General features: G+C 41.4%; 1 protein-coding gene across 7 annotated transcripts; it reads right to left on the reverse strand.

Annotated features, from left to right (window-relative positions):
- Window positions 1–892: 892 nt before the first annotated feature.
- Window positions 893–27,033, reverse strand: CSAD (cysteine sulfinic acid decarboxylase). 7 transcript variants are annotated; one of them, XM_042454724.1, is made up of 15 exons: window positions 26,916–27,033; window positions 20,704–20,853; window positions 18,495–18,621; window positions 17,346–17,436; window positions 14,334–14,440; window positions 12,739–12,854; window positions 12,492–12,571; window positions 10,626–10,680; window positions 9,983–10,099; window positions 8,162–8,226; window positions 4,893–4,974; window positions 2,980–3,179; window positions 2,354–2,405; window positions 1,393–1,482; window positions 893–1,234 (listed from the first exon to the last, which is right to left on the reverse strand). In XM_042454724.1, the coding sequence occupies exons 2-15, from the start codon at window positions 20,824–20,826 to the stop codon at window positions 1,061–1,063; spliced, it is 1,479 nt and encodes a 492-aa protein (XP_042310658.1). In that variant the 5' UTR covers window positions 20,827–20,853; window positions 26,916–27,033; the 3' UTR covers window positions 893–1,060. The 7 variants fall into 7 exon arrangements, with proteins under 7 accessions (XP_042310658.1, XP_042310663.1, XP_042310657.1 ...); XM_042454729.1 differs by having other exon boundaries at window positions 26,957–26,974; XM_042454723.1 differs by lacking the exon at window positions 26,916–27,033 and adding an exon at window positions 26,532–26,899.
- Between the last annotated feature and the right edge of the window lie 800 nt (window positions 27,034–27,833).

Raw genomic sequence — 27,833 nt, forward strand, 5'->3', positions numbered from 1 at the left:
AGTAGCACAGAAGAGCTGCGGCTGTGGTGGAAAGGGCAGCTTTTTTCTGACCCAAAAACGAGGCATTTTGCTGCTTGTTTTTGAGCCACAAAAATGCTGGATTGGGGTCACAGCATGCGGTTGCTGCGGCCCCAATCTAGCACTCAAAGATACAACATATCAAGCTGCCCATTTAGGGTCATCAGTACCAGTCCTGAGACTTCTTTCCTCAGACCATTCATCCAAATCTTATCATTGGTCTACAACTTGCTGCGTGTGTGTGTGTGTGTCATTGGTTTTATTTTTTGTGCTGCCCTGTAAAATTTGCTCCCATTCATGCTAAATTTTTAAAATATTTCTTACTGTCTATATTTGTGGCATACCTTTTTAAAGTTAAAAAGTTCTTTAAAAACATGGTCATGTGGGCAATTAATTTGCCCCATTGTTCTTTCCCTATCCTGTTTTCCTCATTGTCTCCTTTAGATTGTGACTTTCTGGGTGGGAGGAGAGTTAGAGGTGTTATTGTTAAAAGCAATAATAAAAACCACAGGAGGCAAAATTCTCATGCATAGACTTGTAATAAATCTCTTGGCTTTTCATGTTTTCTTCAGCTTCAGAACTGAGCATTGAGCTTGAGGGAAATATATTTTCAAAAGCCCTTACTTTAAAAAATGGCAAAAGATTTTCAAGCCAGCCAACTAGATGTGAACCCTGAGCCATCTAAACCTATCTCACAGTCTCACTTTACAGTTGTCATAGCCCCTTACAGAAGCCTTAGCCATACACTTCCCTTTCTAGTGTTTCTGCCCTCTGAAGAAAAGGAGAAACGAAGGCCCAGTGGAAGGTATTCCAGATGTCCTGGGAAGAGCGGTGATGTTTGAAGAGTAATGAATTTAGACAAAAGAAGAATAAATTAGAGTCATTAGGGAACTGTAGATTTATTTGATTTTTGCAAAAGTTGCAAAAATCATGAGTGGAGAAAAAATACAAAGGCTGTTGGATTTCAAAAGGAGTCCAAGTCTTCATTAGGGTTCACACCACTGGGCTATGGGGAGAAGGAGAAAGGAGCACAGCTAAACTGCTACAAATCCCTGCCGAGCCTCTCAATTTCATCCAGGAAGAAGTCCAGGTCCTCTCTGGTGACTGCTGGATTGGTGACAATCTGGCGGAAGAAGTTGACCCTGTTGCCATGCGGCTGATAGCCCACCATCATGGACCCTTTCTTCATCATCCGCTCCTTTATTACAGGAGCAACCTAAGCCAGGGAAAGTAGAAATCATGTGTAAAAATTTGGTTGGACTTTTAGGGTCTCAGAGGCAGAGAAAGATTTCGTCACTATTGGCTATGGCTGCAGTGACTCTTAAGAGCTGTCTCTCTTCCTGCGTCCATTCAGAATTCTCAATACATACTTACTTTTCCTAGTTGCAGAGAATAGTCAGTTTGACCCTCCTGTCCTCGCAAGCTAGGTGGCACATACCAAAAACAAAGATTGATGAACTCAGGCTGGAAGAAATAATAAAACATTTTTAAAAACTTTTGGGAACAGAATTTTCCCATCCCTTTCTGACTACTCTGCAATGTTTTGAGTCCTGGGTCTACATTTCAATAGCATATCTATACACTCACCAAATCAATCTGCATCTCTATATGCACAGTTTCATTCAAAGACATTGCCATGTTGGTCTGGAAAATCTGTATGCAAAGGAATCTTGTAGCACCTTTGAGACTGAAAGAAATAAGCTGGGAGCATGAGCTTTTCATACATCTAAGGAAGTAGATTCAAGTCTACAAAAGTTTATGCTACCACCTTGTTTCTTTCAGTTATACTCAAAGATCCCTTGCATACAGTTTAATGTTAATTTGGCGCAAAATGCCTTAATGGAAGTAACACATTGGTAATACTGGCTGGAGAAATGGCAACTGCTGGGGGAATAACAAATTTGTCTGAAGTGCCTAATCCGATATTGGAGCCAGACCACAACTCCAGTGGAAGAGCATATGCTTTCTGGATGCAGAATGTTTAGAGGAAAACTGATGTTTCCAAAAATAATCTGGAGGAGGAAGATACAGAAGGGACCTTGCTGAAAACACTGAGAGCTGCTGGCCTTCAGAGCTGACAATACTGAGCTAAAGATGGGTGCACAATGTGACTCAATATGACAGCTTCCTGTGTGTGGCAGCAGTCTGAGATTATACACTGGTGAGACAAATGCCACACTACACATGTCTAGACACACAATTCTTCATGCCCTTTCATTGTATCTGAAGGCTTGTCTTACCACTGAAAGGAACTCTATGATTCTAAAGTGCACACTTACTGAAACAGATGCCAAGTCTGAGGCATTTTAAATCTTGGAGGTCAGGAAGGTCTTACCTCTATCACCAGCTGAAAACCTTCTCTCTTCTTCATCTCATTGGCCATATACCTAAAATAGGAGGAGAATGCCTGGAGACTGGGATGAGTTACATCAGGGAAGCCACCTTCAGTGGGTTCAGGGGCCATTTCCTGCATCCTGAGCATACAGGAACTGCACTGCACTACTGCTGAAATTCAGTGGCACAGCAATGTAAAATGCTATTTATTTATTTATTTATTTATTTGAATATTTATAACCTGCCTGATATCCCCGCCCTTGTCATTTTTTTTATAAAGACATGAAGAGTACATATTTTTAAAATCATACTTGTACTCCCTGGAATTAGAATTTTTAAAACAAGGCACATGCCTTTAACATGTCTTGTTTAAAAGTGAAAGCACATTAAAACAAATGCTTCATTTGATTTGATTTGATTTGATTTATTTTTCTGTTCATGCTGTAGCAGCGCAAATTACCAAAAGCGACTGTGTGTGGAGGACATGTATTTTCTACCTTTGACTTCCATGCTCCACAATCTGACAAACCAACGGAGGTGTTCATTGTACTCCTTGTGCCTGCTATGCATAAGGACAAGTTGCATGTACGAGGGGGAGACCTCACACCTTCCCCCTTCAGTGCATACCTGGTGAAGGCAAAGGCCCTATCCACTCTCTGCTCCAAGCCCTTGGTGCCGTTAGCCTTCCACATCAGCCACAACTTGAAGCAGTCTACTTTGCGTCCACATTGAATGGTTTGGTCACCCCTGTCATAAATTGTGTCGTAGAACTTGTCAGTCTGGAATAGGTAAGTTGCTTTGGCACAGTGGCACTTCTGCAATAGACCCTGCCAGGGAGTGGAGGTCAAAAAACATTTAAAAAACACACACACTTTCTTTTGTTTCTTCTTTTTTAAAACTTGAAACCTTTATAATCTGTATGTCCATTAGGGTGCTTAAAGCATGTACAACAATTCAAAGAAGAAAAACATAAGACAGCAACAGGATAAAAACAGTAGGAAAAAGCGGATTTGAAAAAAACAAAAACTGCCAAATGTAAGAAATTGAGTACCTCAACAAAATATGGAAAATGTTGCAAGACAACAGGCAACAGGAAAAGAGCAAGACAGGTCTTATTTCCATGATAATGGCATGGCATGGTGTATGGTGAAGGCTTTTTCCTACATTTCTAGTCTAGTGTAATTCAGCTATTAGCAAGACATAAGTCGTGGCTGTAAACTCATATAGGATAAGGCAGCCCTTGAGACATGCTAATCTTAAAGTAGAGGTGGAACCTTGCTGTGCTAATTTGGGAGGAAGTGTTCAGTTTTTGTAAAACAATGTGAATTGAGCAGAGGATTAAAACTAGGGCCATGTATGTTCAAGCAGTTCCAACAAGAAGAAAATTTAGTGAGCACCAAATTACATTCATTTTGACTAGACTTTATTCGAACCTCCTTATTTTTATGTTTCTAGGCCTAATGGCTGCAATTAAGTGTGTGGGCACATCAGAACTAAAGGGCAACTCAGCAGTATTTGTTATGATCACTGGGGTTTCCAGCGTTCTATATAGCTACTCTTCTCCAAGGGCTAGCAGATTTAGAAGAGTTACACATTTAAGGCAATCCATGCAAATCTACATACATAGGGGTCAAACAGCTGGGCCAAAAGAAGCGGTTTCAGGCCATTTGGGGAGTGTGGCATTTAGATGACACATGCCCCCGAAACAGTCAGAAACCGCACTGCAGCCAAGCTAAGATAAAAAGCAGGACTAAGAAGAAGCAGAAATAAACTGCTCTAGCCCAGAAAGTGTGCACCTTTGACCATGCATATAAATGACCTGATGTGAGACCGGTCCCAAAGGAGCACTCCATCCTATGCACCAGTGCATGTTATGCATTTTAAAAAGACGGAATGGCAGTGCAAAAAAAGTGTGACACCTCCAATGGCTATAAGTACAACATACACAAGCCAGACAGTCAAAGACAAGGCATGGGATGAAGGACGGTGAAATGGGAATGTAGGGGGACATGATTGTTCATTGCCAGTGTTTTACTGGGCACACCTCTGCTCCAATGCCTTCTCCTAGTGGAGGGTCGCAGGTGTGACTGTATACATGATCAAACAGGGTGCCCATCCAATGGAGAGGCATCTAGGTAGCAGGCAGTTCCCGGTGGTGTGTTTGTGTGATGGTGCACATGGATGGTGGTGGGGAAATTACCAAATAACAACAACAACAACAACAACCAGCAGTTGTGGCATGTGCACATAGGCTGCCTTGGGAGTAGACAGTGCAGTCAGCAGGATTTCAGACCTCTTTCAGAAGAAGCAGCTTCGGACCACTGTTTCCTGCCCCTCTGCTTCACCCCATTGTGTATAGCCAAGTCACTTTGACTTTTTGGCAGAGTGCTGGATTAGATTTTTTTTTCTTTAGTCACACAGCATTGCAAAGGAGATTCCTTAAATTGAAATATTCCCAGCCCCTCCATCTACAGGGGATGGTGGGGAGGTGGAGGGTGTTGTCCTCCTAGAGCAGGAAGGGAGGGATGCTGAATACTTACAGAGCTATCTTGGAGCAAGAAGGCAGAACACTGCAGCCCAGTCATAAGCATTTTGTGAGGGTTCCAAGCCACTGAATCTGCCCTGCAAGGGGAAAACAAAACAAAACAAAAGCCTGTTATGGAGGTTAGATAAAATATTAAACATAGGTGGCAAAGGTCCAAAGATGCAATGGGAGTGGGAGGCTAAATGGAAGCAGAATGGATTGGCAATGCTTCTCCAAAAATGTCTATAAACCAATTCACATGTTAATACTGACAATCCTGGATAAATGTTGTGAATACCTCTAAATACTGTATACATTATCTCTGTGTTTCTGACCATGCACTAGTGAATGCTGGCAAACATATTTAGATGGCTACATCAGATACACCAATTTTTTCTGGTGTATCTGTGTTAGGATCTGTGTTAGGTTAGTGCTGCTGCCACTACCAGCTTCTCTCAGACAGGCTAAGGGCTTCAAATGAAGAGACTGTTTAGGCTACAGAACTCGGCTGTTAGGTGACTTTATATAATGAAGTTACTTGGCTGACCTCATATGCTAAGTAGACACATAAAGCTTTATAGTAAACTCTTAATAGTTCAAGACAATCTTCTAAGTCTAAGTAACTCTGCCACACTATTTAATGACACACGTTCTCTTGCTTCCCTTACCTTGTGCCTCATCTGCAGCCCATCTATAACAGGCCTCCTGCCTCTGCCCCTCCATCCACATTTCCCTGATCTCCAGCCCCTCTCAGTGACTGTACTGCATAATTCTGATCCCTTTGCCCCTTGCTTAGTCAGATTTGAGTTCCACAGTTCTACCATGTCATACAGATAGGGCCCAGATCTGATAGGTTATAAGAAACATAATCAGACCAATAGCAAACCATGGCTTTCCAGGACGTTTCCCACGCTAATAGCATTCAAGAGAAACACTGGAAAGTTGCTTTTTGAAAGGAAACTTATTTCTATAACTCATGCACCAGCAGCAACGATCTACATTACAACCTCTGTACCTGCAGGGGTTATGTTCCAAGACCCCCCCCTCCCCCATGGATACCTGAAAATGTGGAAAATAGGACACCCCATTATTTTAAATGAGACAAGTGATTTCCAGCCCAAGCATACCACAGGATCTCACTAGAGAATCTAGAAATTTCTAAAGAGAACACTTCTCTAAGGCATTTCTAGGTCCTGCAAAGTAATTCTATTATATGCTTGGTCTGGAGGTTGACCATAGAATCATACTGGAGGACCTAGAAATGCCTAGAGAGAATATATCTTTTCAGACATGGTTAAGTGAAACTGTGGAAACTGAATTGGCAGATATAGGAATTGTACTGTACTTAGTTGTTGCTCCTTGAAATCTTTGAAAAGGTAGCTCAATGCACCATTTGTTATTTTTCATTAATTTTCCATTACTTAAAAAAACCTCATGCTTGAGAACAGAATGAGACAAAACAGGGGTGTGTCCAATCTAGAGGCTGAAGGTCGCAATGCCCAATTTTCAAGTCCTTCAGAGCTCCACAGAGCATCAGCATGGTCACTATTTTGAATGGTCAGAAGTGACAATGCATCACTTTTGGTAACCCCGTGGGCTATTTGGGGACTTGGGAGCCATTCTAGTAAGGGGACTCCCCCCAAAAGCATGTAATAGATCTGCAAAGGAATTTCTTTTTTAAAGTTTAAACTTGGGGGAGTCTGAAAAACTACTTTTGTCAGGCAACCTTTGAGGGGGGAGTTCCAGGGCCTTGTGGTAGGGCTGTACTATTTTCCCCCAGAGGCTCACCTGTGGCTCAGGGATCACACAGTTCCCACGCTCCTGAAAAATTATGCTCAGAACACCTCTTAAACAGTTTAAAATGGTCTTTAAAGACAACTTTGAAAAGCAACAATGTAATGTTACTCCTTGCATACTGTGCAAAAAATATCAATCTCACTCTTTACGTTCCCTTTGGAATGTAGCCACATTCTGCCCTCTATACCTTGTCTAAGAAAATATAAGTAAAATACAGTCCTCCCTCTGCTCTCGCAGTCTTTATACTAGTGTCCCTTGCTTATGCATGAGAGACAAAAGGAGAGGGAATGAATGGGGCGTGTGACCATGGCGCATATCTGTGCACCTCTGTACATGCGCCTATGTTCAAGCCAATGGGGCTTGAATATAAGTGAAACTGCATTTTTGCTAGGGGGTCTGGAACGGATCCCCTGCAAAAAAGTGGGGGCAACTGTACATAACTTGTGAACTGTTTACTTCCATACAACCATCTGTTGAAGATACCTAGGCTAGGCCTGATCTAGGAGCTTCATATACAAAGAGGGGAAAAGACATCAGTGGGATGCCTTCACCAAGGACAAGTATGTTGGTTGTTATTGTGTGCCTTCAAGTCATTTCCGACTTATGGCAACCTTAAGGTGAATCTATCATGTGGTTTCCTTGGCAAGATTTTTTAAAAAGAGTTTTGCCATCACCTTATCCTGAGGCTGAGAACATGTGAGCTGCCCAAGGTCACCCAGTGGGTTTCATGGCTAAGCTGGGAATGAAACTTTAATCTCCAGAGTTCTAGTCCAACACTCAAACCATCATGCCACACTAGTTCTCAAGGACAAGTAACAGGATCCTTATTCTTTGCAGTGCTGTATCAAATTCCGAGGAGGAAGCTGCTGGTCTACTGTCTGATGCACTACTGAGCCAACCTTAAGGATAGCTCCAGGTGGTACAGCAGTTTGCATCTTAGTAGAGATCATGTGACACAATTGACCAATAGGTATCAATTTGCTTCCATAAAGTCCTAGACTCAAAACTGGCTCTTTAGCTATAGACTGAGTGATGTCAACAGCCCATCCCTGCTTGCTTCCAGTCTACCAGCTCTCCTGTATTCTTCCTCTGACACACTCCTCTGACACACTCTTATAGCCCACCAGTGGCATCACTAGGAGGGTGCGGACACACCTCACCCCAATGGGATCGTACACTTGGTGTAGCTGCTGAGAGAGCAAGAGAGGGTGTTGTGTCCCTTGCTTGCTTGCCCAGCAGCCACAGCAGTCCATTCCATTTGGGCTTCAGCCAGACTGGAGCCCAAATGGATCTTGGGAGGCCTGGCATTGCCCCCTCCAGCAGCAGTGGCTGCTGGGTGGGACAATCCCTTCCATTTGGGCTACAGCCATTCCAGAGCCCAAATGGACCTCCGGGGACTAAGGCAGTCTGTCCCCCACTGTACTGGTGATACTAACCCCCCTATATGCCACTGTAGCCCACCTACCCACAAGAAGAAATAGCATCTACCTCTCAATTCCATCCAAAAGATGCCGATGTCTTTGGGAGAGGAGGGCACTGCCACCCCATGCAGCCTACAGGGGGAGTAAGAGAGGCAAATGAGTCTTTAAGGATGCATCTGGTCTAAAGGTGTACTTCTTAATCTACCTGATGCTCGAGACTGGCAGATGCCCTTCTCTCCTATGTGTACCATAGTTCTTTCTGTTTCTTTCTTTCCTGGAAACTCGGTGTAAATGATCATTCAATGGTTCACAGTCCAGACCAGATATGGTCCATAGACCATCACTTTGAGGAGCACTGGCCTAAAAGATGTCCATGAAGTGTTTTTTGTGATCAGCAATCCCAGTCTGAAAATGTTTGAAGAGTATCTGTGGAACTCAAGAACATTTTCAGAGAGATCCATCCAGCTCTGGGTTCTAAAAGGAGAGCCTTAACTCATTTTTTGTTTTGACTTGTCATAGAATGTGAAAGGGTGGTCACTTGTAGGCAAAAAATACGAATGCCCTCCCCAAGACAGTTCAAGCTCTTAACAGGTATAAGTAAGTAGGTGTGCATTACATCTCACCAAAGTCATGAGGCTTGAAACTGGATATGTGTTTTTTAAAAAAGAAAATATCTCAAGATATGGAATTCTGCACAAAATAACAAATCTATGTGGTATGCACAGTCCTATTTCTCTCAACTTTCCCCCCCTCGTGTCATTCCCTTTTGTCCCTCAAAACTTGAGTTTATTCATTACCTCCTCTCACACCATTTGATAGTAGAGATTCAACACCCAAAGAAGCTGTTGGCCACATCTATGAATAGTTCATTGATTTCCCACTCAGTTTCTACTGTGGTAGGTTAGTCTGCTGCATCTTTGTGTGGAATGTGAATGCAGCATACAGTTTTTTGTTGTTGTGTGCCTTCAAGTCATTTCTGACTTAATGGTGACCCTAAGGTGAACCTATCGGGGTTTTTTGGAAGACAGGTTTCTTCAGAGAAGGTTTGCCATTGCATTCCTCTGAGGCTGAGAGGTTGTGACTTGTCCATGGTCACCCCATGGGTTTCCATGGCCAAGCAAGGATTTGAACCCTGGTCTCCAGAGTCCTAGTCCAATGTTTAAACCACTACACTGCACTGACCACTACATACAATACAGCATACAATACAGACACACAATATAATTCCTTGTTCTCAGAGGAGGCTGCCTGATGCATATCTGCATGAGATTTATCCAAAATGAGAAGAGTCATGAGATTATCCTCAATCAATCTATCAATCAATCAGTCAATCAATAAAATACATGGAGAACTGAATTCTGACATAATTTTACCTCTTGAAATCATAATCGAGAGCAGTGTAATTAAAAATGCATCCCATGAACACCAAACACTATACAACATCCAGGGAGATATATGTCTATCTTGCAAAAGCTCTTCTGTGTTGCATGGTAAAACAGCTTCAAGCTGCCCAGTCACTCACACTATCCTGAATGATGTTTCAGGAGCATCTGATGATGTAGGTCAATAAAAGGATTTGAAAAAAAATGTAGTGCACCTGCTGAAAACAGTGCGTGTGGCCCTTTAGATTCCGTTCAATGGGCCAGAAGTGGCCATTTGTACCTCTCAGCATCCTGGTTTGTTAGATTCTGGGGTTTAAAGAAGGGCTGGTCAACTGGGAAACTTCAGATGTTGCTGGACTCCAACTTCCATCACCTCTAACCAGCATAGCCAATGGTGGAGTATTTCCCTTCTCTGAACTACAGGTATAACAAATGTCCCATTTTTCTAATAGGCATCTCCCTCCATCCCCAAAGAATGGGTTCTCAACTCAGTATGCTGTACTTACATCCACATGGAGCCAGATCCTGTGCCTTGCACACACTTCTGCAATCTCCACCATGGGGTCAAAGGCTCCTAGAACTGTGGTGCCACATGTGGCATTGACAAAGAAAGGAAATGCCTTCTGGAAGGGAGCAATAACAAGGGTAGGTGTCTGATAGAAGGCAAGCATATTCAGGAACTTCCTTAACATTACTTGCCACCAGCCAATATTCCCCCTTATCCCATGTGTGTCCCTGGATATCCATGATTTTAAAAATGCATGACATGAAATCATCAAATTCAGTGTTTCTTTCCCAAAGATTCTGAGTGGGGTTAGGCAAACAACCACCGTGATGATGTCACATCCCAGCTGTCTTACCAACACTGCATGAGCTGGGATGGGGACCATCCCTTATTGTTGTTGTTATTGCTGTTCTTGTTGTTGCTGTTGTGTGCCTTCAAGTTGTTTCTGACTTACAGTGACCCCAAGGAGACCCTATTGGCAAGATTTGTTCAAAAGGAGTTTCCCATTGCCTTCCCCTGAGGTTGAGAACATGTGACTTGCCCAAGTCACCCAATAGGTTTACCTGCAACATGTTTAAACCTTAAAGCTGAGCAATGGATGACCCTCACATGTGCCCAATCCTCCCTCTCTAGAGAAAGCCTACCTCAGATTTGGCTTGTTCGATCTGTTTCTCCAGGTCAGCTGGGATCATTTTCCCTCTAAGAAAGAAAGATAATAATAATAATAATAATAAATAAAAAATTTATTTGTATACCGCCCTTCCTACGATCAGGGCGGTGAACAACAATCAAAATAATACAATACAGTACAATATCAAACAAGACTATCAAAACCAACAGTACAAATACAAAAGCATTAAAATCAATATTAAAAACCCCATCAGCCAGCTACCATTGCTGTCAGAGGGGGGGAGACTAGCTGGAGCTTGTATTGGGGAAAGCAGATCGAAACAAGAGGGTTTTCAACTCCCTCCTGAACTGGGCCAGGGAGGCAGCCGAGTGGAGCTCAATGGGCAGCGTGTTCCAGAGGGTCGGGGCGATGATGGAATATGATCTCCTTGTAGTGGAGGCTAATCTAGCCCCCGGGACCCTCAGTAGTTGCTGCCCAGATGTTCTGAGGGTGCGGGGCAGAATGTATGGGGAGAGACGGTCCTCAAGGTAACCTGGGCCCAAGCAATGTAGGGCTTTATAGGTCATAACCAACACCTTGTATTGTGCCCGGAAGCGAATGGGCAGCCAATGCAGATCTTTAAGTACAGGTGTAATATGACTGGCCCTGGAAGTACCAGTGGCTGAAGTGACCCAGACCAAACATTAATGTCATTTCCTGAAGACGTCATTGCTTAAGACACCTTGTGTTATAACTGATTCATATATGCAGCTATTTCCTGGATTATAATGTTTCATTCTGCAAGTACAGCATCTCATGTTTGAATTCTCCCCTGTAAGAAATTCCCCACATGCAAAAGGCCAGCATTATCAGGGGAATGAGTTCTAGGCTAGCCTTCTCACTGAAGTGTTGGTTTTCTATGTGTAGGGAATTTCTCCAATACTTTCAGGGGAAGCATTCAAGTTAAGAGTCTTCTTCTTGTAGTCTGAAATGTTAAAATCCATATGAAGCTACTCCTCATGATTCTGCTGATTGTGTAAATCAACAATTACTGTTGTAACAATTAATAAATGACTGAATTGTACAGTCAGACTGAAGGATGTTTCATGCAACTGCACTAGGGTTTATTTTAAATCTGTGGCTGCTTCTACAATGCAGGAATAACCCAGTTTGACATCACTTTAACTACTATGGCTCCATGCTATGAAATTCTGAGAATTGTAGTTTTGTGAGACATTTAGCCTTCTCTGTCAGAGAGGTCTAGGGCTACAACAAACTACAGTTCCCAGAATTACATAGTATTGAACCGTGATAGTTAAAATGGCATCAAACTGGATTATTCCTGCATCAACTTTGTTCTGCCCCCACACTGAAAGTTCATATGCATAGTGATGTAGTGACTTATGCACTCCTTTAACTCTAAGCATGGATTTAAAGTGCCACCTTAACACTTTGGGGTTCGGGGGCTGTAAAAGACTACCGGGCAGTAGCACCATTTGCAGGCTTAGAGTTACATACCTGGTTTTGTTTTGGTTTTGGTTTTTTAAAAAAGAAAGCATGAGATTCACAGTAAGCTATATCCTGTGCTCATTACAAGTTCCTATGTTTCCAGAGTGAAATTAACGGAAGCATGGAGACCTGAGTATGAAACTGGCATTTTTCGTTATATATTAATTGAGAGTGGGATCTAAATGTGGAAAGGTGTTTCAGCAATAGAATAAGCAGTCTGGAATGGTTGTGGACTCTCTCTTCTTGGATATTTCCCCAAGAAGTCTGAAGAGGGAGTGCCAAGAATGCTTTTGACAGAGCTGTAGCTTTACCTAGGATAGTTGGCTGCTGGATTAGTTGATCCGCCAATACCATACACCTCACAAGGACTTCTAGATTTGAAAACTCTCACCTTTCATCCACTGCAACAAGGTAGACATTGTCTGTGCCAATGCCCAAGAAAGCTGCTCCCTTCTGGATGGAGTAGTGACACTGGAAGAGAAGTCAAAAAAGGAGATCAGGGATGATACCAACTCAAAACTCTCCGATCAGCCCCACTTGACTAACATAGCCAATGATAAGGGATCATAAGAGTCATATTCCAAAGCATCTGGAGGGCTAAAACTTTCCCCAAGAGCTGTCTCAGAAGAAGGTCATACCTCCTGTGATGTGAACACTGCCAACTTTGGTATTGCCCAATTTCCCTTCTGCTTACTGTCTGGGAAGTAGTGGTACCGTGCCACATTCATGCCATACATGTTGGAGATGGAGCCTCCTGCAGAGAAAAAGAGCCCCTAAATTTCAAAATCTCCCATATTAATTTGTATTTGTGTATACTTAATTTTGCATGAACATCATAAACAGGTTGGAAATATTCAGTGAGGAAGAAGGATACAAAGATATAAGACAAAAGTTTGGATCCAAGAACATAAGAGCATAAAAAAATACAGGCCAGAACTAATCTGAAAGCAGCAGAGCAGAATATAAAGAGTAAAAACATGGATTGTTTCCAGTCGCCTACACATGATGATTTTAATGTTGAAAATCTCAAGGTTAGGTAAGGATTTATATGGTGAAATTCCATGATATTTTCAATGCAAAATGATGTAGGCAGGCTAAATCATCTTCAGTAGACTCTGAAAAAGAAGCATTTTTTAAAAAAAGCCCTCACTCCCCCCACCCCTGTCCTTTGTTTAGCTGGAATTTCTTAATAGCAGGGTGGGATGGAGGGATGGAGAAATACAGACTTTCAGTGTTGGGTTGCAGCAGAGTGTTTGCAGTAAACAAAGCAATATAGCTTGAGATGTGTTCTGTCTAGCCAATCCCAGTGTTGCTATGTGTTCTTGTCCAGGTGTGTTATTAGGAGGTACTGTGGGGGTGTGTGTGTGTTGCAGACCACACTTGGTGACACCCTAAAGGATGGTGACACCAGTGCTCCCCAAACATCTTCATTTGGGCTGAAACAGGCAGTGGTGTTTGCCTCTGTCCCTTTAAAACATGGTGTGAGCGGAATGACACTGAACAGGAGAAGAAAAGAGAGGCCCTAGGTTTGTTGGTTTGTTTTTTTAATTTTTAATTTTTAACGTATATAAACTATAAGTCGACCTCATGTATAAGTCAAGGGCAGTTTTGGGAGCAAAACTATGGATTTTGATATGACCCATGGATAAGTCGAGGGTGAAACTTGGGGACATACAATAATGGATCTATGATGAAGCAAAGGAAAACAATGCCAAAGAACCAACAAAATGATGGCAAGCATAACTGTTTTGGCTCACACTAAAGGCTGGGTGGAAGAGAGAATAGTGGGAGGTCAATGCTTCCAGGACAGATTGCACTCTTGCCTTTCACCAGGAGATGGTTCCCTATTTAATAAGAACTAAAATATAGAATTTACGTTGACCTGTGGATAAGTTGATCTAGGTTTTTGGTGTCAATTTTTTGACTAAATTTTTTAGACTTATACATGAGTATATACAGTAAATTGAAAAATTGAAATAAAACGTTTGGATAAAAATTGGATAAAAAAGTTTGCTGGAACATGCAAGTGCTCTTTTTTTCTGGTGGCATAGGAACCTATCCTTATCCTTTCCATGTTATTGCTACCTCTGGTAACACATTTTCTGTTACAGAAAAGTTGCTCACAGGCCCGTTTACTTGAGGTATTGACTGAGGTATACCTGTAGAAATTGTGGAAATATGAACCCTAACAATACAGTAAGACGTATGATCATGTGGCTCTAAGTTTACATACCAGGACAGAATATTCCATCTCCTTTCTCCCATCCAATTAGTTCCCGCAGCTTCCTCAGCACCACCTCTTCCATCAGAACAAAGACAGGACCAATCTCATAGGTGTACCTACAAGAGAGGATGGGTGAGTATTTTTGACCACCACAGCTGGATGTTGGAAGTCTTGCAAACTTCCCCAAGGAACCTCAATAGGGGGTTAGAGTCACGAACAGACTGTGAATCATTGGACCAAGGACACTGCCAGGCTTATTAAAAATTTAAGGTTTAAAATCAGGGTTTGGACCAGATTTGAATGTTTAAAAATCAGGAGAATAAGTGGTCCTCCACAAGTTGTTGGACTGTAGTTCCAATACATCCTAGCTAGCCTAGCCATTGGTAAAGGATTCTGGGAGTTGTAGTCCTACACTATCTGGAGACCTATATTCGAAGAACCTGTTTTAAACTTGCAGCAGATGAGAACATCATCATTAGAGTTGCTCAACAAGGAAAGCACAGCCAATGGAAAATATTTTTAAGATGTCAGCTAAAATAAAACTGGCCAAAGGAGATCACAAAGTACACGTGGGAGGAAGCTGCATCATTGATCACAAAGTGAATCAAAGGGGAATACCCAATAGCTGCTCCTTGTGATACTTATGCAGTCATCACTGACATAAATAATCACAAAGGGACTGAAATGCTCTTGGGATTAGGGGATGGTATCATTTTCCCAGGCACTCAAATGCTGGTGTTTCTTTGGAGGAGGGTGGCTAGTACTCTGAAAATCCAGTATGTTGGATTCAGACTAAAACTTTATTCTTATATAAATAAATGGGGCTTAGATTGTTATCAGCTTGTTCCATTGGTTTCAATAGAAACTAGTTTCAGATGACAGTCTGGATCTAACTGAATGTCTTCACAACAAAAGCAAAATCATATTTCTATGCATTTTTACAGAGATGTGAGCAACTGAGTTCAATGAGATTTACTCCTTAAGTATAAACTAAGTTTCATGGCAGAATATCCAGAATGGTTGCAGCAAATGAATAAAAAACTGTGGCTTCCCAACCACCTCCATTCCTCTTAACCATGAGTCATGCTGACAATCATAGACTTATACTGGAATAATATTCAACCTTTCACACCAGGGAATCCTTTGAACTGCAGATTTATGAGTTGGATGAGAGTTCTCAGACAGAAAATTCCCATCATCCTAACTAAATAAAAAATTGAAGGGTTGTTTCATGAGAAAAGCTAAACTGATATAAAACTGTTATAAACATATTCTATTATCTACGCTGTGAGTGTGGAAATACCACAAGTTGCCAAGTGATCCAAGAGGGCTACCAACCCGCAGCTCCCAAACAATGTGTAGTTAAAATGAAAAGCTGTGAAGAGACATTATTTATTAAGATACTATTAGCTTGCCTTGTACCAGGAAGTCACAGGGCAGGGTACAATTACAATATTGGTGTTTATTCACCTGCTGACTGTCAGCATAATGGGACTTTATCACACATGGCTTTTAAGACCCCATGAAAGTTGAAAAATAATGCCTTTGGCAATAGTTATCACACAATGCGATCTCAGTCTCATTGCTGCCTTGCCCTCTGTAGCCTTGCTACAGAGCACCTTGTCATTGATGGGAAAACCCATCAATAAGCTCCCAAATGTGCTGCTGTAGCATTAATCCTCAGCTGTGATACGTTCCTTCCGGTTGTTCCAGTATTGGGCACTCACATGGTGTTAGTGTCTCCTCCTCTTCCCACCCCCAACACCCTCCTCCTTCCTATTCCAGAGTAAACAGGGTGTTTTTTTTTAAAAAAACAACACCCCTTCTTTTATTTTCTCCCCACCTCCACCTCGACCAAAGAAGAAATAACAGTCTTCTCACCTTGAGGAAGGACTCTCATTTCTTTTTTGGTATGGAATTGTAAAATTACATCAAAGAAAACTTTTATTAAAAAATTATAGGAAGGGAATGCATGATTAGGGAAAGGCATGCAAGGCTCAGAAGGCAGCATTATGCAGTGCAGAAATCAGATTGCACAGTCATGGATTACCAAAGCAGTGCTAAAGCGGAGAACGTGTGATAAATATTGATGCAAAACTGGTATGTTTCTCTTATTTAACTTGTGCAATTATGGTGGGACAGCAGGAACATGTGATAAAGTCCATGGACTGGTTAAAGTCTATGAGTAGGAATGTGGAGATCTACATTCAAAAGCTATACAGCCATGAAGTTCACCAGGTGCTCTTGAGCTAATCACAATCTCTCAGCCTAACCTACTTCAGAGGGTTATTGGTTGGATAACGTGGAAAGAGAGAAGTGGGAGCTTCAGCTTCTTGGAGGAACAGTAGGATAGATGTAACCAATTATGTCGGTGCTTTGCTTCATTGGTTGCCACTTACAGTGTAGAGGAAAATGCTAATACAGTTATATCACATTCAACACTCCTCACATGAACTGCAGTGCACATTATCAGGGAGATGCTGGTTGGCAGTATTGTAGGAACCATGCAGCCCTCCAGAAGTTTTGGACTGCAACTTCCAGCATTCGTCATTGGTTATGCTGGCTAAGGCTGATGAGACTTGATGTTCAACAACATCTGCAGGGCTGCATGATCCCCATCTGTGGTATACATACTTATTTCTTAGAGGGACCCTACACTGTGATCCTTCCTGAACCATGCATGAAGACAGATAATATTGCATTGAGCTGCATTATAAAGTAAAAGTTGTCTAAAAGAAGAACTGTTGTTCATGAGATATGTACCCATCCCACTTTTGGCTCTGGCAGGTTTTGAAATTGTTTCTTAAATCTGCTAAACATGTTTGAGGACCACAGAACACAAAATAAATATGGGTGTACACCAAAGTAAGCAATGTCTTTCATACCATCAACTCCAGCTCTTTCAAAAAATAACAATCTCCAATTCAGAGAATAATGACAAAGTCAGTATATGATCAGAGCTAAGCTCTTTAACATTCTTTAAAAACCTCTAAGGTTCAAAAGAAAGTGTACAACACTTACTGGCTGGTGTTGAGCATCTCTGTGATGAGGCGTCCAGCCAGAGCATGTGGATCAAGCCCTGAAAACAGTTGGTTAAAAAAGCGTGGATGACCTGGGAAAGACAAAAGGGCGGGGGAGAGTAGCTATATTGAAGTGAACCTTATTTGGATTTGTGATAGGTACTGAGCACTATACTTTTTCTGAATATGGCCCACTTTTGTCAAATAAAAGTAAAAAACACATCCTTGTACACAGGATATGATAAAGTTGAAAAAAAAAGACACCCCCCCCAAAAAAAAATGATCTCAAAGCAGCACTTACTACTTGGTTTGCCTATAACCATGTGAACACTGTTACCTGTTTGCTGAAGCATGGCTTCCTAAGGTAAGGATGTGTGACCCTCCATATGTTGAAATGCATCTCCATAATCCCTCACCAGTGTCTATTGCCACCTAGAGCTAATGGGAGATGCAGTCTATCCATCTTTGTAGGGTCCCACATTACCCATCTAGAAAATTCAAAGCTGCTTTTGTCACAACACTTGGCTCACAATTTCAGTAATTTTTGAATCATGAAAAGTATGAATGCATTTTTATTTATTGCTTCAGATGTACAGAAAAGTGGGTTTAAAGTGCTGGATATGCATGCTGACTCAAAAGTTACTTGTTTGTTGCATAGTTATTTAACTTGAGAATCAGGTCAGAAATCTAGTTCCTTGCTGCATGACTATTTAACCTGCAAAGAAATAGGTGTATATCAAGACCTTAAATTATGTATGAGCCTTTTCCTTTCTGCTAAATGCAACCTTTTGATATGCACACTTGGAATCACAGACTCATAGAGCTGGAAGAGATTTTAAGGACCATCTTGTTCAATCCTCTGCAAGGATAAGAATTCACAGTTAAAGACTAGTGCTCCTAAAAGGTGGGTATCCAACTTTTGTTTAAAAGTCTCCAATGACGAGAGTACACCCAACTCTGTGGCAGTCTATTCCACTGCTGGACAGGTCTTGATTTTTAAAAAAATATCCTGGAAATGACAGACTGAACTAAACCAAGGGATCACAACAGGGCATAGGAACAAGCCAAAAAGGAACAACATTAACTCACAAGCAGATCTGGAAGAACTTAATTCTCTCCAAGTTAGTAGTTGCCAGTCCAAGATACTCACATGTTTTCACACTGTATCTGATAACATCCCGACAACGCTCCAACAATCTTTCCTTCGGTTCTCCGCTATCTCTGAGATCCAGGTCCAGAATTTGTTGCAGCTCCTCTGGCTCCTTCCAATCACACACCTATAAGCAGGATGGTTAGACAATATTACAAAGGTCAATGGGGAGAAGTGTCATATATTCAACAGTGCAATCCTACCCTCAAATTATGCTAGTTGGATGATTGCAGGATTGCTATTAAATCCTGTATACACAACTCCTATTGCTTTCAGGGACCATTCCACATTACACAATTATTGCAGTGTGACTCCACTTGAGGTGTTACGGCTGCCTCCTAAGTAATCTTGAGGTTTGTAGTTGGATCAGAGGAACCAGAGGAGCTTCCTGGCTGATGAGTCTAAAGCCTTCTCCCCTAAAATGCCTGTACCAGGATTCAATAGAATCCAGTCATGCCACTTAAAGTGAAATAGCAGTACTACAATTGTGTAGTGTAAAATGGCCCCAGAGTCTACCCATACAAACATTAATCAGCCCTCTGTATCCATTGATTCTGCATCCATGGACTGAATCCCCTCAGCTTGAAAATATTAATACAGATGCACACACACACACACATATCTAAAAAGCAAACCTTGATTTTGCCAGTTTCAGAAATAAGTGGCACCATTTTACTATGCCATTGTATATAATGGGACTTGACCATCCATGGATTTTGGTATCCACAAAGGATCCTGAAACCAAACACCAGCTGATACCAAGGGCTCACTATATTAATCTAGGCAGAGCTACAGCAAGAACCTTAGGTTTCAGCACAGTGGCTATTGGATAGGCTGATCATATGTACTGTTTTAGATGGGACAGTACTGTTTTTTTCACATTTCCAGACTGTAACGTCATTTTAATATAAATGTCAATTTTATCCCGTTTTCAAGAAAAATGCCCTCTTATATTGCAAAAATAGTTTGAAGATCCCTGTTTGAAATTGTGGTTATCAAAAATACCCTCCCCCCCAAAAAAAAACCCACCAAAATTGTGTCATGAAGTGTGAGTTTTCTGATAAGATGTTGAAAGACCAAAATGTCCCGCGTAAAATTATTTCATCAGAGAAATATTCATGGTACAATGGTGGTGAAATAAAGTCCCCCTCTACATCTACCTAATTTTTTGTATGAGTTCTATCTCTGAAGAATGATTGTTAGCTCAATATGTTCATGTAAAAAAACCTTTTGTTATTATCTCACTTTTTTGTGAGTACAGAATATTACATAACCCCATCCTGTTTTTGCCATCCCAATGTCTTAATAAAATATGGTCATCCTATTCCTGGGACAACATCCCAGGAGCCACTGGATACTATAGGCTTGGATCTCCCATGGGTCTCCCATGGCAGAAAGCTCTACCACTGACACTAGTGCACTGCGGCTGCTCCAGTGGAACAGCATATTCTAGGAGATACTGAAGTATCAAATGGAGGGAGGATCTGATTATTCAATGAAATTCAATGAAATTTAAAGAAAAGAAAATAAAGTTTTTAAACCCCATCTTGACCCACCTGTAACTTTAACTGACACACTTGGGAAGTGACCAGTTATGGATTTTCCCTCTCCTCCCCTGACAGGATTGTATTTCGAGTTTGTGTGGCTAAATACATTTTTGAACCTTTACATGGACAATTGTTTCAGATATACAATCCAAACAGTTTGGAAGTAACACATAAGAAATAATGAATCACTTGTAATTAAATCCCCTTCCTCCATGTAATTCTCTTAGTAATACATTAATGACTAAGTCATAATTAAGTTACATGACAATTGTTATTTAAGGAGAGATCACTTTGCTCTTTTGCATTGTTGGGGGGCATCTGCTTTTGAACAGTTGCTTCTACAACTGCAGGGTGCATGTGGCCTATTTAAATCTGATTTTTATACCAGAGTTAAGTGGCTTGCACTATTCTGTTGTTTTCCAACTAACTAAAATAACAGCTATTTTAGTTAATTTAAATAACAAGATAGCAGAATTGGGGTTTTTTTAATTACTTGAAGCAATGTGCATTGAACTGTATTATAACTAATTATTTTTGAAAAGTAACTTTCCAAGATCCGTGGTGTTTCTCAGGGCTACAGAAGCTGACCATTCCCATCCCATAGGAAGAGGCCTGGAAAATATAGCAATGTTCATGTAAGAATTAACTCTTGGAAGTCTTACCTTTTCAGAGACATCCATTCCCTTTCGCACACCTTCTTCTATCATGATCTGGAATGCTTCCTGAAGGAATTGTTCCCCAGACTCTTTGTCCAAGCCAGGATGTGACAGAACATTTTCTGCCATTGTTAGCTCCACGATTCAAATAGTTTCCTGTAGATGCAGACAAAATGAAATGCATTCCAATCACACCCAAAAGGTAAATCTATTTTAGAATATTTCTGAATGTGTTACATATTCCCAAAATTACACTGTAAAGAAAGATTACAATCTGGCTCACTTCTCAGATTGTATCTCTGATGAGAACATTTTGAGGTTTCCCCTTGGTAAAGTCAGCACTTGTTTCAAACAGGAAACAGTATTCCTCCAGTGTCTTTGGTGATGCTAAATTAGATGCCTAGCACTCCCTGCTGTATTGTAATGTTAGTAGCTTTCACTAATGGTACAAAATGGAGGAAAACAACACTTTAAAAAACACCATTAATGGGTGGGAAGGGGGAACCTGTTATCCTCCAGAAGCTGCTGGACTGCAACTATCATCAGTCCTTCATGGCCAGTGCAGCCAATTTAGTCATGGATGATAGGAACTGTAGTTCTGCAACATCAGGAGCTCCTCATTCCTCCTTTAAAGCATGGGTGCACAACCTTTTTGCTTCCAACAACTTCATGTGATAATGGGTGATGTTCGGTCAGGGATTCTATCCACAAACCTACAGCATCCGCTACATGCTACATGAAGGACACACATACCTGTACTCATATAAGCAAATAATATTTTCAGTCCCAGCATCCTCTCAACACAGGTAGATGAAGAGGTTTGGGCACCTCTCACTTTGAACTTTATTGCACACCTTTTTCTCCCCGTTATGGGAACTGGAAGAGAACTCTTGGGGCCACAAGCGACCTGCAAAAAATGGATTTTATTGCACAGCGAATTGTCCTCAAAAGGGCCCCATTCCATCCCCTGGTATCAAGCAGCCCCATTCAATGCTGCGGGGCGTTAAATGTTCTGGTCGGAAGTCTTCCGACTGAGGAAAATGGCGCCCCTCAGCACTGAACAGGGACGGCTTGGCGCCAGGGGACGTAACAGGGCCCTTTTGAGGACGATTCGCTGTGCAATAAAATCTGTTTTTTGCAGGTCGCACGCAGCCCTGAGAGTCCCCTTCCAGTTCCCATAACAGGCAATAAAGTTCTTTATCTCTTCCCATTCACACAAGGCACTAATCAGCTATGGTGTGGGTGTGGGTGGGTGTGAATAATGTAATTTAAATGTAGAAAATTCTCTCCTAGCACCTTCTTCTGCTTCTAAACTATCTTCCTAAAAGCCATGAGCTGGTTGGAGCATGATTTTGCAGAGGAAGGCCATGTCCTGGGATGATTTCCCACACATGCTACATTTCCAAATAAAAACAAGACAGTAATTTCAGTCCATGCTCTCTTTCATATAATCACAAATCATTGGCCACTGAGCATACCTAGGCTTTATAACAGTATTTTGAAGTTTCACCCTGTAGGCAAGTTTTTTGCATAAAGATTTCTCTGTAATTCTGCAAACCTTGGGGGTTCCCATGAAATCTGATGGTACCTCTCTCTTGTTCATGTGTGGTACCATTCTGGCTGCATTATAAGGTCAGGCACCCCCACTCCATTACTAACAGAGGAAATTATTACAACAGTACATTATTTAAAATAGTAAACCATCTTCAGTGCCATAGGAGAAAGGTGATTTAAAAATGCAATAAGCAAGCAAAAACATACATCACTTCCTTCCTGCCCAGATCTCTGACCACTGTGTAGCTTGTTCAGCACTGCCCACTTCAACCCTGCCAACACTTTAAAGCTAATCTTTTCATCTATAAAAGCCAAACAACTACATTAAAAAGAGACTTTCAAACTGGGATTTCTAGAATAACTAAGTCTGCATTCCAAGCATAGTGGTCTGACTTCATTGAGCATGCACCACTAATTTTTACTATTTTCACTTCCCTATAGCCTTGACTACGTCTTGATAATTCCTTTATGCTAATAGTAGTCATTCAGTTGGACCTGTTTGCTGGTTGCCTCTGTGGGTGTCCCCTTCTTGGGTGTCAAGCCACCCTCCTCTCTCCTGTGGAATGGGATTTAGGTGGTCTCTGTCAGAAAGACTCTGTGGCTTACTCCTCGCAGGACATTAATTCCCCTTCTTTGGGACAGTCAGAATCACTTATGCACTAACTCTACTCAGTACTGAACACTTTTCCAGCCTGATCACTTTGTAGGGATTGTTCTCCCACGTCAGAGGAGGGGAAAGAGTATTATACCCAATTGCTATGGTTACCTTCTCAGTCCTACAGAGATCACCACAGTTTTCAGGGACAAAGTACAAAAGGAGTGACCTGTGTTCCTGACAAATATCATTATACACCGTGGGAGTGGAGATATTTGCATGCAATCTTGCCCTGTAAGCAAGGAAACTCACTTCTTTCACAGACTGAAATGTTCATAATTTTAGCCCTGAAAGCAGAAGATGAGACACACGTTGGGCTTGATTTGAGGTTCCAAAAGAAGCAATCCTAATTATTTGAGCCAAAACTATTGCTAGCTATGTTTTATACATTTCCTGACTCTGTCTAATGGAAATGTGTGGGGCTTGCATGCATACTCAGTATACATGCATGCAATATAGATTTGCAAGGGTGCCAAATTTCAGTGCAAAAAAGATGGGAGTGCACAAATACTGAAAGAGGGTAGAGTGTAAGAAAAAAGCCAGTAAGTAAGGGAAAAATTAAGATGCTCTCATAGTTTGCCTCTGTCTGTATGGTAATGTGCAAACATGTTTTCTCCCGCACAACTTACGTACTGCAGGGATGGGCTACTGTGGCCCACCAGAAGTTCAATTTCCATCAGCCCCAGTCTTCAGCATAACTAACAGGGAGGGATAATCAAGGTATCTACAGTTAAACAATATCTGGAAGACCATATTTGTCCCCTTCCACTGCCTCCCCATCTTATTACAATATCTGAAGTTCTAGAAGAGGGAATGCACATATTTCCTACCAAATACTCTCATACTTACCTTCATCTGCAATATACTGATCAAATAAACTGACTTACATTGACGCTGGGAAACACTCATGGCTGGGTCAGTCTGTACCTCTGTTTGCAAGGCTATATGTGAAGTCTCCTTCTCTGTTAGCATTTTGGTTTGACGTGTATGACACAGTATGGATAAAAACCTGCTTCAGCTGTCTTTGTGGGACAGGGGACTGGTCTTACCTGTAAGCTTTTCTCCCACAGTTTCTTTTCTCTTTTTTTAAAAAACCTGACTACCTAAAGTTTATGTGGGAACTGAGTGACCTTCAGATGTTGTTAAATCTCAACTCTCAGCAGCCCTAGCCAGCATAGCTAATGATGAGGACTGCTGGGAGCTGCAGTCTAACATCATCTGGAGGGCCGTAAAGCTGCAATCTTTGTTTTAAGGGGGAATTCTGTTAGGGGCTGGGCAACCTTTTCCCTGCCAGCTTTTTCCGGACTCAGCATCCTACCCCACCCAAACTCCTTTTCTCCCCATGGGGAAAAAACAGAAGGATCAAAATGACAGGTCTAGTGATTCTTACTACGCAAACAAAAACTGATTAGTATATCCTAGAGACCCAGTGTGGTGTGGTGAGTCCCAGAAAACCTCATGATAGCTTTGACTTAAGGTAATCATAGATTGGAAACAACTTAGAATACAACAAGAAGGAGACCCTCTCTAGCATTGTTGAGACAATCAATAACAGTGGGGAATAGTTATTTTCAGCACCCCTGTCTGCCATTAAAAGTTCACAACATACTTTAGAAGACCTAAAAATCACCACTGCTAAAAGGAATGACTGAGATGAACTAAAAGGCTGCATATCTATTTTCTAAATCCTAGTAAGTGATCAGTTCCCACCCTAAAGCACAAGCTGTACTCACCCTTATCTGACTTTCAAGTCCAACAGAATCATAAAAAATCATTATTGGCAATTGCTGTTGGCACCAACCCAGCCTCATGTTTTATCAAAATATGTAGTTCTCCTTCCTCAAAGTTCACCCAAGGCAGAGATATTTCTACAAACTATTACTGTTTCCCCCAGATTTAAGAGAAGAGACAAAGGGGAGGGCAAAATACAATGCTCAGGAGTCAGGACAGGCCCCAGACTCCTGAGTCTCCAGGATCATACTTTTTCTGACAAAATTTAAGGGTGAATTGCCTCTTTTGGAAGTGGCTAAGATTGGGATAAATCTTTTAAATAAGTTAGAGTGGCTTTCCAAGCACCATTTAACATGAAGAAATGCCGATTTTTCAAAAGCAGAAGCAGACTTCTGGACAGGTCTAGTAATATTTTTGTTGTCAGGGGTGGAGGAACACTTTTGGCAGTCCATGCAACCAAGGGTTCCAGAACCAGCAAACTGGTCCCAGGGTGGCCCACTAAAGGTACCCACACAATAATAATAATCTTAATAACAATATTTATTTATTCATTTATTTTCTATTAATTTATTATAATAAATATGTTGTTGTTATGCTAAATATACTTTTGTGATATTTGAAATCTATGGGCTGAGGAGTTCCCCTCATTCTTCTGGGTGGCAGTGGCTGGGTAGTATTGCTTACATAGTAGCAGAAAGAGGGGAGATTTAGGTTAAAGAAAGAGAATGTTTTAACTGAAAATAGTACAACACAACCACTGTGATGAAATGCAAGCTGCAAAGGTCTGCTCCTTGTGGACATATCCCAAAACACAGAGGTGGAAGAAAGGACTCTAGGTTTGCTGCCTCCACACAGCAAACTGTAGCACTTCTCTGCACAAAAATCCGTTGCCAGGAAAACCCTTCTGTGCAAGCAGAATTAAAGTACTATATATGCAAATCAATGTTCTATTTATTTTTATCAGAAAATTTAAATGTTCAAAGATTCCATTATTAGGATGCATCCCCTCACTGCATTATTGCTCCTTTTATTGTCCAGTCTTGCCTTTAGAGGAAAATCAGGAGGGGGTGAAGGGATTGCTTTAGAAAGCTTATTTGTACAGGTTGCTACTCTTCAGTTTTTTCATTCCCCTTACCAAAAGCCTACTTCTCAGAGGGAGTCACATAGAGTTGCCACCTTCTATGCTGACCCCATCACCTGTGCTACTTGTGGTGCTTTGATCTGCAGACATTACCAGTTAGTTATCTTGAGACTGAGGAAAACCTCACCTGCAATATTCAGCCTATCACATTGGGCCTTATCACATGGGGCCAATCCAGTGATGATCCCATCATTAACCCATTGTTATCCCATTATTGGTTAATACCAGGATCATAACAGGACAATAACTGATCTTTTCACTTCCTAGTGCAATAACAACATATTCATGGATTAAAAGCAGGAGAATCATGCGCTTTTAACTTGCATACCTGGAGTGGAGTGGCTGAAGTGTTAGCCTCTTATGTTTGAGATGCACATGCAGGTGAGTCTAAGGTGACCCTGGGCCTGTGTTGCAGGAGCTTTAGCACATCCGACAATTATATAATTATGGAATAAAGAACAGCAACAGCATGGAACAACACAGAGAAAGGTGCATGCAGGCTCACACACACACACATACTATACACACACACACACACACACATATACACACACACATTTATATATACACTGATATATATATATACATGGAATAAAGAACAGCAACAGCATGGAAGATAGGAATTATCGATAGAGTGGGAAACATCTTATCTGTACGCCCTAAACAGATACAAATCTATGCATAAAATTAAGGTTCTGTCCTTTTTATCTACTTGTTACTGCATTGTGTGGAAGCAACTGGCTGGGTTCTCACCAGATCTGAAGTATACATCTGGGACAGAATCACAGAATCCTAGAGTTAGAAGGGATTGCAAGGGCCAGGTAGTCCAGCCCCCTGGCATGCAGGAATATACACCTTTTGAAAGATGGCATTTAACCTCTGTTTAAAGAGCTCCAAAAGTGGGTGAGTCCACCACTCCAAGGCAGTCTGTTTCATTGTTGAATAGCTCTTATCATCAAGAAATTCTGTGTGATCTCTAGGTGTAATCTTTTTCCTCATAATGTGAATCCATTGGTTATGTTGTAGTCTCTGGAGCAGCAGAAAATAAATTTGCTGTATCTTGTCCATGACATCCCATTAGATATTTAATATGGATATCATATAACCTCAATTTTCTCTTCTCCTGACTAAACTTACTCAGCTCCCTAAGTAGTCCTCACAGAGCTTGTTCTCCAGACCTGTTACTCTCTTGGTTGTCTTCTTCTGAGCATGTTCCAGGTGTTTGTGGTGCCCAGAACTGCACATGATATTCCAGGTTAGGTCTGGCCAAAACAGAAAAGACTTTTCTGGGCACTAGACTCCTGTTGATGCAGCCTAAAACTACATTGTTTTTTTGCCAGTTGCATCACACTGTTGACTCATGCTTAACTTGTGATCTACCAAGAGCCCTAGATACTTTTCACTGCTTTCAAGCCAGATGTCACCTACCCTATATTTTTGCATTTCATTTTCCCTGCTGAAATTCATTTTGTTTGTTTTGGCCCAGCTCTCCAATCTGTCAAGTTCCTTTACACATAAAGGCATGTTCTCTCAAGGTTAATTGAGACTGATCCACAGTGGGAGGAACATCTGAACACCCAAAAGGACAGTCATTCTCCAGAGTAGTTGAAACAGAACAACTGTTAGTGATGGTTAATGATTCTCTGAAGCAGCACTGGGGACCCCTGCTATTGAATAGTAACTTCCAAACTAGACATGGAGAGCTCCATGGTGCTGATCTCTGCTTTCTCTCAGGAAAAATGAAAAGATAATATGCCTGGAGAGGGTTGTGTCTGATGAACTGGGCTATAGACCATGAAAGCTCACGCTATAGTTATTTGAAAGCCTTAAGGTGCCACAGGATTTTTGACTGTTTTTTCCTGCAACAGGTTAAGATGGCTGTCCTTTTAGAAAGCCTTTTCTGGTGTTAATCTGAATGTGTCCCAGTAATGAGACTAGCAGGGTTGAGATAGTAGTGGTTATTTTGAAGTTAGTTAACCTGTGTAATAGTTTGAGCTTTGGACTACAACTCTAGAGACCAGGGTCCAAAGCATACTGGAGTAATAATCCAATTTG

This window comes from Sceloporus undulatus, chromosome 2 (genome assembly GCF_019175285.1).
Source record: "Sceloporus undulatus isolate JIND9_A2432 ecotype Alabama chromosome 2, SceUnd_v1.1, whole genome shotgun sequence".
Lineage (NCBI taxonomy): Eukaryota > Metazoa > Chordata > Lepidosauria > Squamata > Phrynosomatidae > Sceloporus > Sceloporus undulatus.